Source organism: Condylura cristata, unplaced genomic scaffold (assembly GCF_000260355.1).
Source record: "Condylura cristata isolate star-nosed mole 26May11 unplaced genomic scaffold, ConCri1.0 scaffold00002, whole genome shotgun sequence".
In the NCBI taxonomy this organism is placed as follows: Eukaryota; Metazoa; Chordata; class Mammalia; order Eulipotyphla; family Talpidae; genus Condylura; species Condylura cristata.
The window spans coordinates 40,522,988-40,541,167 of record NW_004567103.1 but is presented as its reverse complement, the minus strand read 5'-3'; the positions used below and the strand labels follow the sequence as shown (position 1 = coordinate 40,541,167).

At 36.6% G+C, this 18,180-nt stretch overlaps 3 protein-coding genes across 3 annotated transcripts in view; 2 read left to right on the top strand and 1 right to left on the bottom strand.

The window, feature by feature from the left end:
* Positions 1-853: 853 nt before the first annotated feature.
* Positions 854-6,823, top strand: DFNB59 (deafness, autosomal recessive 59). Its single transcript, XM_004674481.1, has 6 exons — positions 854-1,100; positions 2,097-2,292; positions 3,100-3,241; positions 4,450-4,567; positions 6,156-6,254; positions 6,433-6,823. The coding sequence occupies exons 1-6, from the start codon at positions 890-892 to the stop codon at positions 6,723-6,725; spliced, it is 1,059 nt and encodes a 352-aa protein (XP_004674538.1). The 5' UTR covers positions 854-889; the 3' UTR covers positions 6,726-6,823.
* A 2,061-nt stretch (positions 6,824-8,884) lies between these two features.
* Positions 8,885-17,047, bottom strand: FKBP7 (FK506 binding protein 7). The gene is made up of 4 exons (XM_004674856.2): positions 16,796-17,047; positions 15,362-15,513; positions 11,532-11,659; positions 8,885-9,554 (listed from the first exon to the last, which is right to left on the bottom strand). The coding sequence occupies exons 1-4, from the start codon at positions 16,990-16,992 to the stop codon at positions 9,393-9,395; spliced, it is 639 nt and encodes a 212-aa protein (XP_004674913.1). The 5' UTR covers positions 16,993-17,047; the 3' UTR covers positions 8,885-9,392.
* The window catches only part of PLEKHA3 (pleckstrin homology domain containing, family A (phosphoinositide binding specific) member 3), a 26,902-nt gene continuing 25,712 nt past the window's right edge, over positions 16,991-18,180 (top strand). The window contains exon 1 of the mRNA XM_004674855.2: positions 16,991-17,238. Within this exon, the coding sequence (XP_004674912.1) occupies positions 16,991-17,238 (248 nt within the window). The remainder of the gene's footprint in view (positions 17,239-18,180) is intronic.

The window sequence follows — 18,180 nt, the reverse complement described above, 5'->3', positions numbered from 1 at the left end:
TAACTGTGTATAGCAATACACTATTTCATCACTCACATTTGTTGCTAAAATCTGTTTTTAAAATGCAGATTTCATTTAAAAAAAGGAGGCAAAACCTTATATAGCTCTATTTAAGGGTTGAATAACTCGGATAATGAAACAAAAAGAAAAAAAATTCAAACAGACTACTTCAAAGAAATGTCTGTGTGTAGTCTTCAGAGTAAGAAACTCCTAAGTCGTAGTTTATATAGTATACAGTACATGTAATTTGATTTTCATTCTGTATTTTCTAAAAATCTGCATGTAATTTTTAAAAAAATGCTGTGAATCTACATTTTACATTAATTTTGTGCATACAAGAAAAATGAATGAAATGCTCAGTGAACTGTATACCATAAGAATTCAAAACAGCGCTTTTTGTTGCCAAACTTAGCATGACTGGCTAGAGGAAGAATTCCCTTTGGACATAGGCCCACTGTAGTGTGGTGTTCAGGCCTAACATTAATCCCCAAATTGCTTCGTTCCTCATAGGGCTAAATTGCTTGCCCTCAAAACTGGCAAACTACTATCAACACAGACTCTCATCGAGGACATTGGTAGTATTTTAAAATTATTACTTTTCTGTGTATACCTTGGTGCTATAGGCTAGAATTCCAAGTTGGACTTGCTTTTTATCAATAGTATATCATTTTACATTGTTCCTCTATAATTCATTACCTGAGCGCACCAAGGGAGGCAGTGTTGTGAATTGCACACTGGTAAACATCTTGGTGGAGCCATGCTTTGTATTGTTAAGGTGTATAATTATATTTAAAATCAAACAAGAGCTAGTTTTGCGCCTAGTTTTCTTGGAAAATATGGATTTATTACCTGAGGGTTGCAGTTGATGAGGTTTTGATACCATATTAATATGTTTGCTGCCGCTACCAAGAGCTTTGTCAAACAAGTTGGAGATGGAGGGAGATTAGTTCCTGTTCCAAGTCTCAGTGAGGCTGACAAATACCAACCTCTAAGTCTGGTGGTAAAAAAGAAACGGTGCTTTCTGTTTCCTAGATATAAATTTACTTCCACGCCTTTTACACTGAAAGATATTCTTCTAGGAGACAGAGAAATTTCAGCTGGTAAGTTTAAATGTCTACTTGGTAGTGACTATTTATTCAGCTATTTATTATAATCTAAGCATTGTTGTATAAGTATTACTTATGTTTGTAATATTGAATGTCACTTATAAAAACTTGTTACTATAGTAGTAGTAATATTAATGCCTAAATTTATATAGTATTAAACTTCTTATTGGCTAAATAACCTTCAAACCTACTTTATAAGATAATTCATTGTATAATTTTATTTCAATTTTTTAATAAATTGTATTAATCAAATGAACTGAGAATGAGTTGATGTATTTCTTCACCTATTAGATCATTTAGTCTTACTATTTCATTGGGTAAAATGACTTGAAAATAATTTGTGTTTATGTTTTATGATTCAGCTATAAAGTGGGTAAACTAAAGTGTATTTTCAGGGTAGTTAGAAATAAGTGGGCATTTTGACAAATTATTTCTCTTCAACATTTGCTTTTCTCTCAATGCACCAGTGAATCTCGATACGTAAGAAGTTGTTGGCTGAATTTTAGTTTAACTATTCCAGCTATTTGTTTTTTGTTGTCAAATTAATTGAATTTCTATTTTTTTTTTTTTAAAGATTATTTGTGCATACAGAACTGGGGTACAGGCCAGAGGCTCAGGGGCGGCGAGAGGTTTCACCAGAGACAGAGTGGGGAACAGAACAGGCAGATCGACGAAGTACACTGCTGAGGGGAGCAGCGGGCGGGTCAGGAGAGGTCTGCCGCACCATGTGGTCACCTCCGGGGCAGGCGGGAATCGAACTCATGCGGAAGCGGCTTTAGATTCTCAGTGCTGTGCTTTAACCCGCTGCGCCACCAGGGAGGGCCCTGAATTTCTATTTTTAATCTTGGTTTGAAGTTAATATTAAGTAACATAAGCTATCATCATTAACATTTAGGTAATCACATCTTAACTAGTAAATTAAGATGCTATTAACATGATCTACATTAGAAAATTTCAAGTTTTAAAAATATTAATTTCATTTTCTAAAAGGTATTTCATCTTATCAATTACTGAACTATGAAGATGAATCAGATGTATCTCTCTATGGAAGGCGAGGCAACCATATTGTGAATGATGTTGGGATTAATGTTGCTGGATCAGATTCCATTGCAGTAAAAGCTTCATTCGGTGTAGTAACCAAACATGAAGTAGAAGTATCAACATTACTCAAGGAAATTACTACACGGTTGGTATAATAATGTATTCCAATGTTTTCATTAACTAAGTTGTATAAATTATATACATATTCTAAAAAGAATTATTTATGCATACAGAACTGGGGTGCAGGCCAGAGATGCAGGGGCAGTGAGAGGATTCACCAGAGACAGAGCTGGGAGCAGAACAGGCAAACTGATGAAGTACACTGCTGAGGGGAGCAGTGGGCTGGTCTGTAGGAGAGGTCTGCCACGCCATGTGGGTCACCTCTGGGGCGGGGATCAAACTCATGCTGCAGTGGCTGAGGCTCGCATCTTAGCACCTGCAGGGTGCTTTAAACTGTTGCACCACCAGGGAGGACCCTACATACATTTTATTACAAAGAATGAAGTGTTCTTTGTAAATAAAACATTCAGGTTATATTTTAGTAGTGTAATTTGTTTTGATTTGTTTGAAATACTACAAATCATATCCAAAGTTTGGATAAGGGTAGAAGTCCGAAATCATTTGGTTTAAGCAGAAATTTTAATTATTCCACATAATCACTCTGCCTCTGCACACATTTGCTGAATTATTTAATTAAAGAATATAGGAATCTGTTTGCAGCAAACATGCTGAATACAGAGTCCTATAATAAACATGTTTGTAAGAAATAGAAAGGAGAAGAAGATTATTAAATGTCTTTTATATATCCATTCCGAATCATCTTAGACCTGCCTTGATTTACATTTAGTTAAGGTGAACCATGAATAAGTTAATACATTATATCAAATATGTACTTGATTATATATGTAATTAGATGCTACAAATTCTTGTGAATGACTCTGCTTTATTTTAGAAAAATTAATTTTGACCACAGCTTGATACGTCAGTCAAGGAATAACAGAAAGGCAGTATTATGCGTAGTCATGGAAAGCATTCGAACCACACGACAGTGCTCATTGTCTGTGCATGCTGGTATTCGTGGAGAAGCCATGAGGGTAAATAAATCACACTTATTAATTTCTTTTACTAAAAAGCTGCAATGATAATTTTTCAAAAATAATTTTCAGTGAGATTTGTGTATTTTGTCAAATGTTGAGATAATGGAATTGCACTTCTGTTGAAAAGCATCTAGGATTTTCTTCAGGAATGGTTTCATTTTAGATATGAAAGAAAATCCAAGACAATTTATATAAAATTATGTAGTATAAACAATATACTAACCCTATGAATTAATGCTCATACTGGAGTCCCTTTTATTGCTATTCAAGTGCTGTTTAAAGAAAAAAATCAGAGGCTAATGTTGAATTCTTTGATTTTGATTTTTAAAGATTTTATGGAACAGAATAGGCAGACTGACTGCAATATGTGGCCAAGGGGAGCTTCTGGCAAGAGAGGAGAGGTCTGCCATGCCATGTCCCTGGTGGGAGATTGAACTTGTGCTGCAGTAGCTGCAAATAGCTTCATAGTGCTGTGCGTTAGCCCATTATGCCATAACCCATTATGCCCTGATTTTAAGTGATGTGGTTTCTACTTGTTTTGAAAAGTCGAATTTATATTTTAACATTATTTTTTCTGAAATAATATTGTCAATTTCATAATATTGTCATTTCATTCAGCATTTAAATCCTTTAAAAAATCTTGAGGTTAATTTTTATTTATCCTTGTCATTCAGTGACACATAATAGTGACTTGGTGTTACTAAAACCAATTGTCAGAAAGAGGGTTCAGGGGTAATCTTTGCAAATAAAGTGACCCACCAAGTTGTTTACCTTTGAATCATTTTGGGGTCAGGAACAGAAATATTTTCTTAATTTTTAGTGATTGCTTTGGAAAATAAGCTTCAGAAAGATTTGGAAAGCTCTGGAGGTTTTAAAACAAAAGTCAGGGCAGGCTAATAGCAATGGTTTTAGTCCAAGGTTTGTAGTCCGAAGCAAAATGCTGCTAGAGTATTAACTATTTTGAAGCACTACACATTGACTACAATACAAAGCAAGTGAGAAAGTGGTTGAGGTTTCTCCTAACAGGGATTATGAGTCCTATGGGACTATTTGGACCTGTGCTAATAAAAACTTTAATTCAAGTAGGATGATTCTTTAATTGAGGGGGTTTTGTATGGTTGGTAGAATAGTAGGAAATGGTTTTGCTTCTCCACAAAGCTAGCCTTATATAATATGTACCTTAATATTCTTATTTATTAATATAGTTTCACTTTATGGATGAGCAGAATCCCAAGGGAAGGGACAAAGCTATTGTTTTTCCAGCACACACAACCATAGCTTTCAGTGTTTCTGAACTCTTCATCTACTTGGATGGTGCCTTTGGTGAGTGAATGATTGCATAAAATAGTGCAATTATCATTTTTTAAGAAGAACTTAATGACAATCTCTTTCTTCTAATGATTCTAGAATCTTCTGCTTAAGTGAAGTGCCTGGGAGAGAGCTCTTCTCCCTACTTTTCTTTAGTTTTACTCATTGTAGAAGCCCTTACCCCACCTAAGGCCAGTTGCTCAAGTCTTGGTGAACCCAAAGAAAAGGCAGAGAGCCCCTTGCCAGGGTAATTTATAAGCATTTTTAGACCTCATTTTGTTTGTTTCTAAAGTTCTGTGGAAAGAAGGAATAGGGAGTCCAGAAAGACGGCTACATACCAAAAAAATTCTGTCTGGAACACTTTAGGTGGCTGTTGGCACAAGTGAAAACTGACATAACTGATACATCCATCAAAAATTTTTTTTTAAAGATTTATTTATTTATTCATACAGAACTGGGGTACAGGCCAGAGATGCGGAGGGTGAGAGGATTCACCAGAGACAGAGTGGGAAGCAGAACAGGCAGATCGACGAAGTACACTGCTGAGGGGAGCAGTGGGCGGGTCAGGAGAGGTCTGCCACGCCATGTGGTCACCTCCAGTGCAGGCGGGGATCGAACTCATGCGGAAGTGGCTTTAGTTTCTCAGTGCAGTGCTTTAACCCGCTGCGCCACAAGGGAGGGCCCACATCCATCAAAATTTTTAATACACATAAACTTTAGTCTTCGGTGTATAAATATATTAAGTTTGTAACAACAAAAGATTAATAACCTTTAAGTCTATTAAGTAACCTTAATTTCTAGTATCAGCAAGTGGTTAAAATGGTGCATCGACACAGAATATTATGAAGATAGTAAGAATGAGGAAGCACCATAGATCCTGACATGGGAGAATCTAATAAGAGAAATTTCAAAGAAATTTATATACTATGTAATATTTGGACTTAAAGAATTTGCTATTCATACATACATATTCCTTTATGCTGCAAAAGATAACAGAGTATATCTCAAAGTGTGCACAAGAAACTTAGCCATGATAGTTACCTCTGTGGTAGTGAATTGGTTGGGTCCAGGCTACATCATAACCTTATTTGTCATGGTATCTTCTTTTGGTAGTCTTTGGATTTTGTAATGTATGACTGTTATCTTTTTCAATATTTATATAAAATTTAACTTAAATACAAATGGCATATACAAGAATTCCTTGTCCATCATGGTTGTTCTTAAAAATTTCCATCAAGGAAAAGATCATGCTTAATGAGATAAGCCAGAAAGAGAAAGAAAAATACCGGATGGTGTAACTCATAGCAGGAGTATAATGGACCAGGCGAGAAAATAACAAAAATAATGAACAACCATATACCAGAGACATTTTGTGGGGGTGGAGTGGGGAATGGGATCAAAAATGGGGGGGGGGAAGGGAGGGAAATGCACGGGACTATGGTGGTGGCACAGGGGTGATTTGGTGATGGGAAATCCGCGGGGATTACAATCGAGATGGAAAAAAAAATGTGCAAAATGATGTAAAAATAAACTTTGTAATAAAAAAAAATTCCAGCAAATTGTGAGTTGCTCAAGTAAAAATATCTTCTATCATTTTTTATAGACCTTTGTGTCACTTCAGTGTCAAAAGGAGGATTTGAAAGGGAAGAAACGGCAACATTTGCACTGCTCTACAGATTGAGAAATATACTATTTGAGAGAAGTATGTCTTTTGAAAGCTACTTCAAAGTATTTTTTTCTTCTCATATTCAATCATACTGTCAAGAATTTAAAATTAAAACCCAAATCATTTCATGATGGATTCATGTATTTATAAATGCAGTTTGGTGATAACCTTTTTAATTTTTATTTCTGACATGTTTCTGTTTTTGTTCTTTTAGACAGAAGAGTGATGGACGCCATTTCTCGCTCACAGCTTTACTTAGATGACCTTTTTTCTGACTACTATGACAAACCACTCAGCATGACTGATATTTCACTCAAAGAAGGGACTCATATTCGAGTTAATTTACTTAATCACAACATCCCAAAAGGGCCTTGCATACTCTGTGGAATGGGTAACTTCAAAAGGGAGACAGTTTATGGGTGCTTTCAGTGCTCTGTTGATGGACAGAAGTATGTGAGACTTCATGCAGTTCCTTGTTTTGATGTTTGGCACAAGAGAATGAAATAAAATGAAAAGCGTACTGGCTGCGTTTGGGTGCAACTGTGCCACATGTTTCCAAATTTTCTAGTTTTGTTTTGGTGAATTGCAGCAAATGGAAGGAGAAAGAAAAACTAACTTGTTTGGGCATTATTTTTCCATCTATAAAGTGGATATGATAATTGTATCTACTTCATACGTTGTTATGAACTTGAATATTATTTATGTTAGAAAAGGTTTAAGTATAGAATCCAGAATACAGGTGTTCCTTCCTAACACCTGCTGAGCACTTTAAGAAATATTTTTTAAGACTAAGCCTATTGTTTTAGCTTTTTACATAGATTTTTTTAAATATTATTTGTAGTCTGCCTTTAATTCAAAATTTAAGGACGACAAGAGTGGTGAAAACACTAGTGGTGACTTTATGGTTTAACTATTGCCTCAGGTCTGGTAAAATGAGAAAAATGTGTTAATAATTTAATGTAATCTTGAATGTTTAATTTACAGTATCAAATTTAAAGTACACTGAACAGAGTTTGGGTTTTATGTACACAGCTAACAGGGTGATTGATAGTAGTAATAAGCTGCCATTCTGTAGTATGCATATGCTTGCTGCGTCTGTTTTTATACAAACTGCTGTTTTAAAGTTGAGGCACCTAGGCACATTTATTTCTTCTTCCTTTGAAAATATTTAATGCATTTAATTCTCAGAGATTTTTTTCATCTCTTTTGTGAGACATCTGAATTTTTCCTTTACCAATTTCTTAATTTATTTACTATATATCCTTGTTAAAACTCACAGCAAAAATAATGTTAAGTTTCTAAAATCCAAAATCTCTAATTTCAGCAGTCACTACAGGTATATGCCTATGAAGTCGTAAAGCAATTATACACAAAATGCCTGTGCAGTCTGTGTATTGGATAACTGAAATTTTTTTTTCAATTATTTAAATGTGATTAGAGTTTTAGGATAACTTACACATATATACTCTTTCACTGTGTATTTGTTTTGGGAAGAGTATATAATCTGAAGGCAAACATTCTGATGAAAGTGCTCTGACTTTGTAATATGGATAGAAAGATGGAAGACTCCAAATCAAAACAAGACAGTTAGCAACTTAATTTACCTCTACGGAACAGGCTGAAGTAAAGGGATAAAAAAGTTTATGATTGAGCAAGTGAGGAGTTATAAAATTGGGCATAAAGAAATATTGGGAAGAAAAGATAGAAAAGGTTTTTGATCAATAAGTGTCAAATTGTGGTAGGCATATGTGAAATCACTCATCTGGTGGATTTAGTGCTATTCCCACAGTTTTTAATAAGCATTTCTGGCAGTTATCTAAAGAGACTAAAAGATGACAATGGAAAGTAATTTTCAGGAATGGTTTGTTTCCTGTATTGAACAGAGCTTTTTACTGCTTGACCATATTTTTCTACATACACAGTAGGCAAAATCTTATGTCTCAATGAAGATGTACCTTTTCTTTGGCACCTGTGAAATTTTCTGTAACACATCTTCCCAAGGGTCTATAGCACATCTTCCCTCTTCTCAAGAAACTTGACCATGTCACAAAATCCTCACAGCACGGTATTTCCTCATTTGTATTCTCATTTGATATCCTTATGTGGAAAATAAATTTTCCCATTTATCAAATATTTGACAGCCTACCAGTTTGTAACTCTCCTCATTAAAAATAAGAACATAATGTATTTAGTGACACAGGAAAGAGATACCTAGAGAAACGAGACTGGAAACTACTGGGGCATTGATTTAAAATTATTAACACAAAAAGTCTAGGGATGGTAGAGTAAGCAAGGATAAGTAGTGGCACATTTATATTGGTGTCTGGAAGAATACAAGACTCACAGCAATGGAGATTTCATCATGCCTGCTAGAAGTGGCACAACACCGTTGGTCTATTAAATATCTTCATAAACATTTTTTTGGTATTAAAGATTCATTTATTTATGCATACAGAATTGGATACAGGTCAGAGGTGCAAGGGCAGTGAGAGGATTCACCAGAAACAGAGTGGGGAGCAGAATAGGCAGATCGACCAACTACACTGCTGAGGGGAGCAGCGGGCGGTCAGGTGAGGTCTGTCCACCATGTGGGCCAGCTCCCTGGCTGGGGATCAAACTCATGCTGAGGTGGCTGTGGTTAGCTTCTTAGTGCTGTGCTTTCATCAGTTGTATCACCAGGGAGGGCCCACTTTAAACATTTTTTCATTGGAAAAAATACCCAAAGGCCAGAAGATTGTACCAAAAATTCCAGAGAATTACGTCAAAGCTCTCTATGGGACAGAGTAACACTAATATCTTACTGAGTGCATAAACTATGAAAGGTACAAATGAAATGTTAATTTCTGGGGCATTTGAACATAAATGGAATATTTGCATACATATGTTATGCTGTTAAGGCTAGAATTAGGTAGGAACTGCTTGTAGATTTTGACATTTATGTTTCAAAGGGGTAAAACTGCCCACTGGACACAGAGGTCAATAAAGCAATAAGATATTCAATAGAACTTTTCCTCAAAGTTAAACTTGCAAAACAGCCTCATATTTATTATACCATAATTAAATGTAAAGTACGTATCCAAATATATCCTCCTGGGTGAAAAATAGAAAATAAAACTGGCAGAAAGCTGACTTCATTTTATAAAGTAAGGTATGAAATTTTGATATAAAAATAAACTACAGTTCATCATGTTGATATACATTGTATTCCTTGGAAGAAATGAAGCCATCACCATCATGGTCATTCTTCTTAAAAATGTCTTCTAAAACTGCATTCTGGTATGACTTGTCACGTGGTTTTGCATCTTTTTCAAAATCCCTTTCCAAGTACTGATTTATCTAGAGGGTGAGAAAATAGTATTTCTTAATAAAGAGGTATGAAGTACATTTCCAGTGACTGAGGAATATTCACATAAAGAGAATCTGAGACTAAAAGTGATACAAAAAAATAAAGTTACTTGAGGTTTTATTTTCTAACTTTTGAAGCAATTTTCTGTAGAGAAAATTAGCTTTCCAGATATTATAGATGGTTAGTGGACACACACACATAAAAATTTCAATTGAATTTTACTAAATATCTACATTGCTTACATCGTCAAAGGAAAATCACTCCCACAAATGTCCATTAGTAAAATCAAAACTAGTTTTTATAATCTATAAAAATAATACTATTACATAATCAATAAATCCAACATATTTTGATATCAAATTCAATTTTTGTAATTTCCCTATGCTTTTTATAGTTTCCCCAAATCTACCTATGACAAACAGTAACAGTGTCAAATACAGAACAGGTATCCTGAAGTATTCTTTCTCTATACAATAAGACATTTCTTTATACAAAGATACTCTAAGTACTGTCTGATATAGTAGCAGAGTGAAGTGAGATATGCTACTTTTAGGTTATTATACACAACAAATTTTGAAGATAATAGTTACCTACTGTTAATTTTTAAAGGGATTTCATCCTGAAATGGTAATATTTTAGATATATTGAATTAAAAGAAAGTACCACAAAAATTTCACCTGCTTTTTTAAAATTGTGGATACTAAAACTATTCAGATTATATATGGAATTGATCATAATCCCAATGCTAAGTGTTAATCTATTTAGTAACTAAGACAGCAATGCATGATTATCTAGATAAAATGTTCAGCAAGAGTAGGGCATTTTAAAGCAAAGGTATTTTTAAAGGCTGAAGTTGAACCCAGAGCAATTTTGAGCACTACACATCCCAAATTAAGTCCAGCTGATTTTATTGTAGGATGCTCAATGTACTTAATGCTAAAATGTATCAACTGTTCTAAATGGCACTTCAGTTCTAGAGGAGGGATACATTTTTTTTTTCTTTCCAACTGAGTCTTAGCAATCTCATGCAGGTATAAAGATTTCAGTCTCAAGTATTCTTCAATTCCTAAGTAAGTAAATTATTTCTCCATAGCCAATATTGCTGACTTTCAATATTGTACACTACAGTAAAGAGGTAAAGGCAGCAGTGGGAAAGAATACGACCTTAATTTTGCTGGTATTGGATCCTATTCAGTTCCACATAGTAATAAAAAAAGAGGGATAATGGATAATAATAGATAATAGAATAATGAAAAAATTTATATCCCTCAAGTTCTTCATTAATCCCTTAATAATATATAAAATTAATTGGTATGTGAAGGTGAGGTAGATGAATTCTAAACATCTGTTTACTAACTTTCTAGTTTAAAATAATAAATGTGTCCTTTCTCCCACACCTTATTCATACTGAAGAAAACAGTTGGCTAATTCTGATAACACAGAAAGGTATTTCTTCAAGGTCATGTTTCCAATCTTGGCCTTGCCATGTTACTGACTGTGTGGTCTTACATTAATAATTTAACTTCTTTGAACCTATAACAGGAGGGAAATTATATCTGTATTGTAGGATTGATGTAAGGATTAATGTTTGTGGCTATCAATAATAGATATTTATATTATTCAGGCATGCACAAAAATTCACTATCCATTTTGTGATAATGCAGTTGATACCTGATAACCTGAGAGATAATGTGGAGAAGCTGTAGCTAAGCAGGTCACTATATTTACTTTCTTTAGTTTTATTTTCCAGAAAAGAACGAAAATCACCTAAGGTCTACAGGAGACCAGTCTCACTGCAGAATACACTTCTTGCTGTGCAAGTAATTTTGTATGGTTTGTGTGCACCGGCTGGGCTTGGGAGCTATCTGAATTCATTTGCTGTTCACTCCACAGAGTTTATCAGGAGCCAACGAAGATGCATTCAAATTGTGATAGGAAATTTTAGACATACACACAATTTAAATTACCTCAGTTTTAGAGAGCTGCCTGTCATTGTCCGTGTCTATCTGTTTAAATGTTTCAATGCTTCGTGGTCCTTTGGTTACAGCATAAAGTTCGATCTCAAAAATCAATGTTGCATCCGGTGGAATCTTGCCTTTTGTTAAGAATACAAATTTTAACAGTTAACTTACATGACGATAATATTCAAATATTCATTTGCATAATTTACGTTTATAAAATTTGCCTTCTAATGACTCTTAAATAAAGTTTTCCATGTTTTCAAATGAAGTCAATTGAAAGAAACTAGGTTATTAACATTTTCTTATTAAATAAATATAAATGTAAATTGTGTATCATTTGTTAATATGCTCCATTATTATGGAGGTTAGAGTAGGTGCAGAGAAGAAATACAAGGGCAGAAAATTTTCAAAGAACAAGTCAGAAATCTCTTAGAAAGTGATCTTTTATTTTTTGAAAAGTTTTTTTATTTATGCATACAGAGGTGGGGGGGGGATGGAAGTGGTGAAAGGACTCACCAGAGGCGGAGTGGGGAACAGAAGATGGATCTACTGAAATACAATGCTGAGGTAAGTAGTGGGTGAGACAGGAGAGATCTGCTATGCCATGTGGGTCAGCTCTGACTGGGGATTGAACTCATGTTGCAGTGACTGTGGTTCCCTTCATAGCGCTGAGACTTAACCCCTTGTGCCACCAGGGAGGCCCTAGAAAATGATCTGAGTAGATTTTTTGAATTTTAAATAAAACATATATTAATAAATGTCTTTCAAATTCTCTGCAGACATTAAAAACTAAGCACAATGGCAACAAAATAGTCCAATGACAATTTTATGAAGAAATTTCTCACAATGAAAGAAAATTATTAGTTGAATAGTTCTCTTAATAAAAATCTGATTATCTGATGTCATAGATGAGTTGACAAGCAGTGAAGTTCTTCAGATGACCAGTTCATAAAAAAGACTTGTAGAAATGACTTGCTAAAGGCAGTGGGTAGTTTTTTTTCAACAGTATAGTTCCAGAATCCGATATGATGCTTGATCCACTACAGACACTCAAATATTTGTTGAATGAATGACTCAATATTTATTAAAAAAAAAAAAAAGGCTCTTTATCCTTTAGAGAACATAGTAATTTCTTTAATGGATATTGCAGAATTCTTGCTAAAGTGTTTATATAAAAAAGAAAAAAGAGCTTAAAAGTTATAGCCTAAAGGGTTTTATCAGTCATTAAGCCAGGATATAGAAAAACCTACACATGCATTATATGAGTAATGTGTCAATCCTCACCAGCATTGCATATTACCATAGAGTAAGAGAAAAGAGCTACAGATTGATTTAATAATCACTATACAAAATCTATTCTTACTCTTTCCACTTCATGATCTTATGACAGAAAAATCACTTTTTCAGATAACAAATACAAATTTCTTAAGAGGAAGTTTCTGCACAATTGTACTATAAACAGAAAATATTGCCCATTAGTTTTGTTTTTTTTTTTTCCTGTAATACTCTCTATTGAGGCTTTAAATAGACGTAGATAGATGGGTAAATATATACACATACATTTTAGATATCTCCCCATTAGCTTTTTTGTACCAAAAAATGAGAGAATTAGAGAAAATATGCATTTTTCATAAAATCTCTTGTATTTCGAGAAGCGTATTAAAGACATAGGAGTTAAGAGTCTATACATACCACATTACCATTAATTAAAGCACTAAAAAGCCACATGCATTTCAAGACATGCAGAAGTATCTGTGACATGAGGCAAGGATATTGTGTAGAGGAAAGACTTCTTCAAGTACTACCTAAAATAAAGTTATAGTTAATGTTAGGCTTTAATAACAACTTATATTAAAAAACTTATTTGATCAAGAAATCGTTTGTTAGGTGTTTACTTACGGCCTACACTGCAACTTTTCAAATAACCTAATCTAAGTTATTGCAAGTTAGGTAGGTTAGCACTTAAATACTTTTAAAGAACACATTTGGGGGGAGAACCTCAGTTTCCTCAAGTGTAAAACAAGGCATCGGTGCTGTTATTAGTGGGAGTCATCATTTTTGTTTATTGGAGACACCTTATATTGAATATGAACTTCTTCAAGTTAAACTTCAACATACAGTCACTCATATTTAAGCATAAATTAGTTTATAAAAAGGATAAATTAAGTAGGCATTTGCCTTAGGGTAATGGTTACACAACAGGACAGGCAACTGTTGGTGAGGGATATGGGTGCTCTAAGCAGATAAATCAGAGGGGGCTCTGATAGTGGGCCCCCTCTATGATGAATGTGGAGTCATCCGATGAGAAAACACAAGAGACAAAGGGAAAGTCTGAAAATGAGATTTAACAGATTGAAAATTTGCCCATATCATTTTACCTACGATTGGCCTCAACATAGAGCATTTTCATAGGTATTGCTTTTAAATTATCTTGAGTTCCCTCTTTCTTTTGGGGCCCCAAACAACTAAAAATAGGACATACAAATTATGGTTCTGCGGTAGCTATTTTGATGGGGTCAAATAATTGGCAAAAACATTGAAAATGCAGTAATTATGCGGAACTGACACTTTTCCAATGAAGTCTGACTTTTTTTTTAAGATTTATTTATTTATGCATACAGAACTGGGGTACAGGCCAGAGGTGCAGGGGTAGTGAGAGGATTCACCAGAGACAGAGTAGGGAGCAGAATAGGCAGATAGTCGAAGAACACTGCTGAGGGGAGCAGCTGGCGGTTAGGACTGGTATGCTGTGGCATTGGGTCAGCTCCAGGGCGGGGATCAAACTCATGCTGAAGTGGCTTTAGCTTCTTAGTGCTGTGCTTTAACCGGCTGTGCCACCAGGGAGGGCCCAAAGTCTGACATTCTTTATGCATAAAAAGAGGTGACTGAGTTGGACTGGACTAGATACAGCGAAAGTTTGTTGGTCCCTATACTTCTGCAATTATTTCCCTTATGGTATTTCATTTTTTTGGAGTAATTTAAAAATTTTAATTCTACAAAAATACACGTAACGTCAAATTTACCATTGTAACCATTTTACATGTATTGTTCAAACTATTATACAACTAATCTCTAAACCCTGTCATCTTGCAGTGTGGAAACTATGCCCATTAAGCCACAACTCCCTATTTTACCCTCCCTCCCCCTCCCCCCCAGTTTCTGGCAAACAATTGTCTCTTTCTGCCTCTATGAATTTGACTCTTGCATGTAACCTCAAATGGTTGAATCATACACTATTTCTTTTTTATGACTGTGTTATTTCACTTGGCATAATGCATTTAGGGCTCACCCATGTAGCATGTGTCAGAATTTCTTTTCTAAGGCTGAATAATGTTCCACTCTGTATCTATACCATATTTTGCTTATGCATTCATCTGTCAATGGACACAGTTTATTTCTACCTCTTGGCTACTGTGAATAATGTGGAAATGGGTATGTATCTAAAATCTTTCGCAGCTCCCATTTTTAAAAAAGATTTTATTTATGCATACAGAAATGGGGTACAGGCCAGATGTGCAGGGGTGGCGAGAGGATTCACCAGAGACAGAGCTGGAAGCAGAATAGGCAGAGGGACAAAATACACTGCTGAGGGGAGCTGCCGGTGAGACAGGAAGGTCTGCTGCGCCAGGTGAATCACCTCGGGGCGGGACGAACTAGCACTAAAAGGGACATGGCTTGGTTTAGCTTCGCAGTGTAGCAAGTACAGAGCTCTGACCTCGGCTGAACCACCAGGGAGGGCACTATATCTGAGACCTACTTTCAGTCTTTTAGGTGCATACCCAAAGTCTATGAATGATTTTAAAAATTAACATAGAAGAAATTTAAAAACACCTTACCATGGCCTTCTTTTCCATATGCAAAGGAAGGGGGTATAATCACTTTTCGCTTCTCCCCAGGGCACATATCCATCATAGCAACATCTAGGCCTTTTATGACTTGCCCAACACCAAGGACAAACCATTTGGGGTGGCCTTCATTTTGTGTCCGGCTATAATCAAAACAATCAGGTAAGCTGATTTCAAGAAAAGCAAAATCAAACATTGAATTTACAGATGGGTATTTAGTTATAATTGAACATTGGAGTCCTCTTTATCCCTGTTTTCCTATATTATCACTTATTCTGAACTCCCTGGTGGGGTGTTGGGTTCAAACTTCTGTCATAATAGCTAGAAAGAGACCTATATGATGTGCCCAAAGCTAGTCATTAACAGTCATCTCATTTTTTAAATTATCTTTATAAAAATTATTCAACTGTTAACTTTTTAATGGCTCTCCTATCACAGCTTGTCCAAATAGCTCATTTAACCTCTTTGGGTTTGTTCTTTTTTTTTTTTTTTAAAAAGTGATGGCATAGGTTTGGCCTCAAAAAGTCATTTCAACAGTAATTAAAATTTTGATTTTTTTTTCTTATTGAATTTCTCTATTTTCTTCTAAAGGGACATAGTGAACTTTCCCCAATCCTGTCTTTCTACAGTAATGGTACAGATGAAGAAAAACAACATTCTTCCTCTGAGTAATAAACCAACAACTAAATCTGAGCCAGGAGTGGTGGAATGCAGGTGAAGGAGCACAGGACTCAGAAGTCATCAGTCACTGAAGTTAGTGGCTTCCTGGTACAGCTGGAAAGTGGCAGCTGGTTTGCAGAAACCCGGCTTCTGAAGATCAGATAAAATCTCTGAAATTACCTAGTCCTTTGTAAAAAAGACTCCAACCCAAGGCAAATAAAAGCATGAACATCCCCACAGTGACTCCATTGAGTTGATAAGCGCCAAGGGTAGTGGCGTAAGTTGTGAGATATGTGTGTGGATGTAGTATATTTTTGATGACATCTTTGGCAAAAACTTTTTCACCCCCAGAGATGCAGCAGGGTGTGACAGGATTCACCAAAGATAGAATGGGGGGCAGAACAGGCCAACTGACTGAAACATACTACTGAGAGGGGAAGCTGCGGTCTGGAGAGGTCTGCCAAGCCATGCGGGTCCTCCCTGACTGGGGATTGAACTCGTGCTGCAGGGGCTGCTATAGCTTCACAGTGCTGTGTTTTAACCCTTTGTGCCACTAGGGAGGGCCCCGGCAAAAACTTTTAATAATTTAAAAAGTAAAGCTCAGTTTAATAGGGAGTAGAGAATTTTAACATTCTAACATTATCACCAACCCCTAGCCTCCTCTTACTAAGAAACAGCACACCAAACAACCAACCAATTTGGCTGCTGGAGGGAGGCTAGATTCTTGCATCACTGGATGTGGAAGCAGTTCTTGCCATTTCCTACCTGCAGTAGAATTTCGAGCCGTCTTTAGCCAAGTAGCCGTCGTAATGAGCATTGAGCAGATCTCCCTTCTTGCTCGTTTTAGAGCAGTTTTCTGGACGATGCAAAACTTCTATTTTCACTTCTTCTGTGATCTCTTTCTGGGCAGTAAAAATATCCCACACATAACAGAAAACGACTAATCTGAGTAAGGCACGCATGATTCCCGAAGTCGGCCCAAGGGACCACCGGACTCCCTCTGCGCGTCACTGTCGCCCGGCGGCCGTCCCGGCAGCGAGTTCCGACGCGTGGCAGGCATTGTCCTACGTCACAAAGGACCGGACCCCGCGGCCGTGGCCCCGCCCCCTTCTCCCGGCGCGCGGACCCTGGAACCGCTGCCCGGCTGGGGTGGACTCGCGCCCGGCTCCTGGACGCTCAGGCATCCTTTTTCTCCTTGCTGAGTCCGGGTATTCACAGCCGCTTTCCTAGGGTTCGATAACACTCGCTTTTCCTAAAACGAAACTGGCCAAAGACGAAATAAAACAGCCTGGGGTGCGATGGCGTAGTCAGTGAATGTGGTTCTCATTTCTAGGCTTAAAAGTCTGCTCCTCGGATCCCTACAAAACTAGCGGGTATCGGGGGAGGCATTCTAGAAGACGTGCTTAATTAAGTAGACTTGCGATGATTTTCGGGGTGCCACGAATGAATTCTAGGGGTTGGAGTCATGCCTTAAGCGGTTTCAGGCGGAGTCACACACAGCCTAGACACCCACCAGGATGCCAGCAGAGGTGGGTGCCCTCGCTCCCCTGGTTTGAGGCTTTTCCCGCCGGCTGACCAGCGGTTGGTTGGTTGGTTGTGTTTCTTTCCCCACCACTAGGAGACGCCCTGCTAGCCATTCGGGGAAAGATACTGTGTCGCTTCTCCTACCAATTCTGACAGTCTTGCAATGGTCAACATTTCACTAGGAGAAACGGGATGACTTGAATGTTGGCTATTTTGTTCAAATCTCATGGCTAATATGCACCGGGGAATTTGTCTCCCACAAAGCCAGCCTTCTCGCTCCCCCCCTCCCCACATTAAAATTAAAATTACAAACATTTTAATTTCACTACTCCATCGCAACCACCGGCATTTATCATTCACATTCAGCTCTATTCGCCATCAGTTTACCTGATTTCTAAGTGAACTGAATACATAAAGGATTTGCCCAAGCCAGAATGACTTCAGGAAAGGTCTGGATTAGGTTCTAGGAGGGAAAAGGTTTTTAACTCGGTGATGCTAGGAAAAGAAGAAGCACTCAGCGCGCTTTATCTCCTCTGCTAAATATCTTGCAAAAATCCATAAATCTGAAAAAATCATTGCCAATTATATAACATGACGGTCGTTTCAAAAGAGGGTTAAAAAAAAAA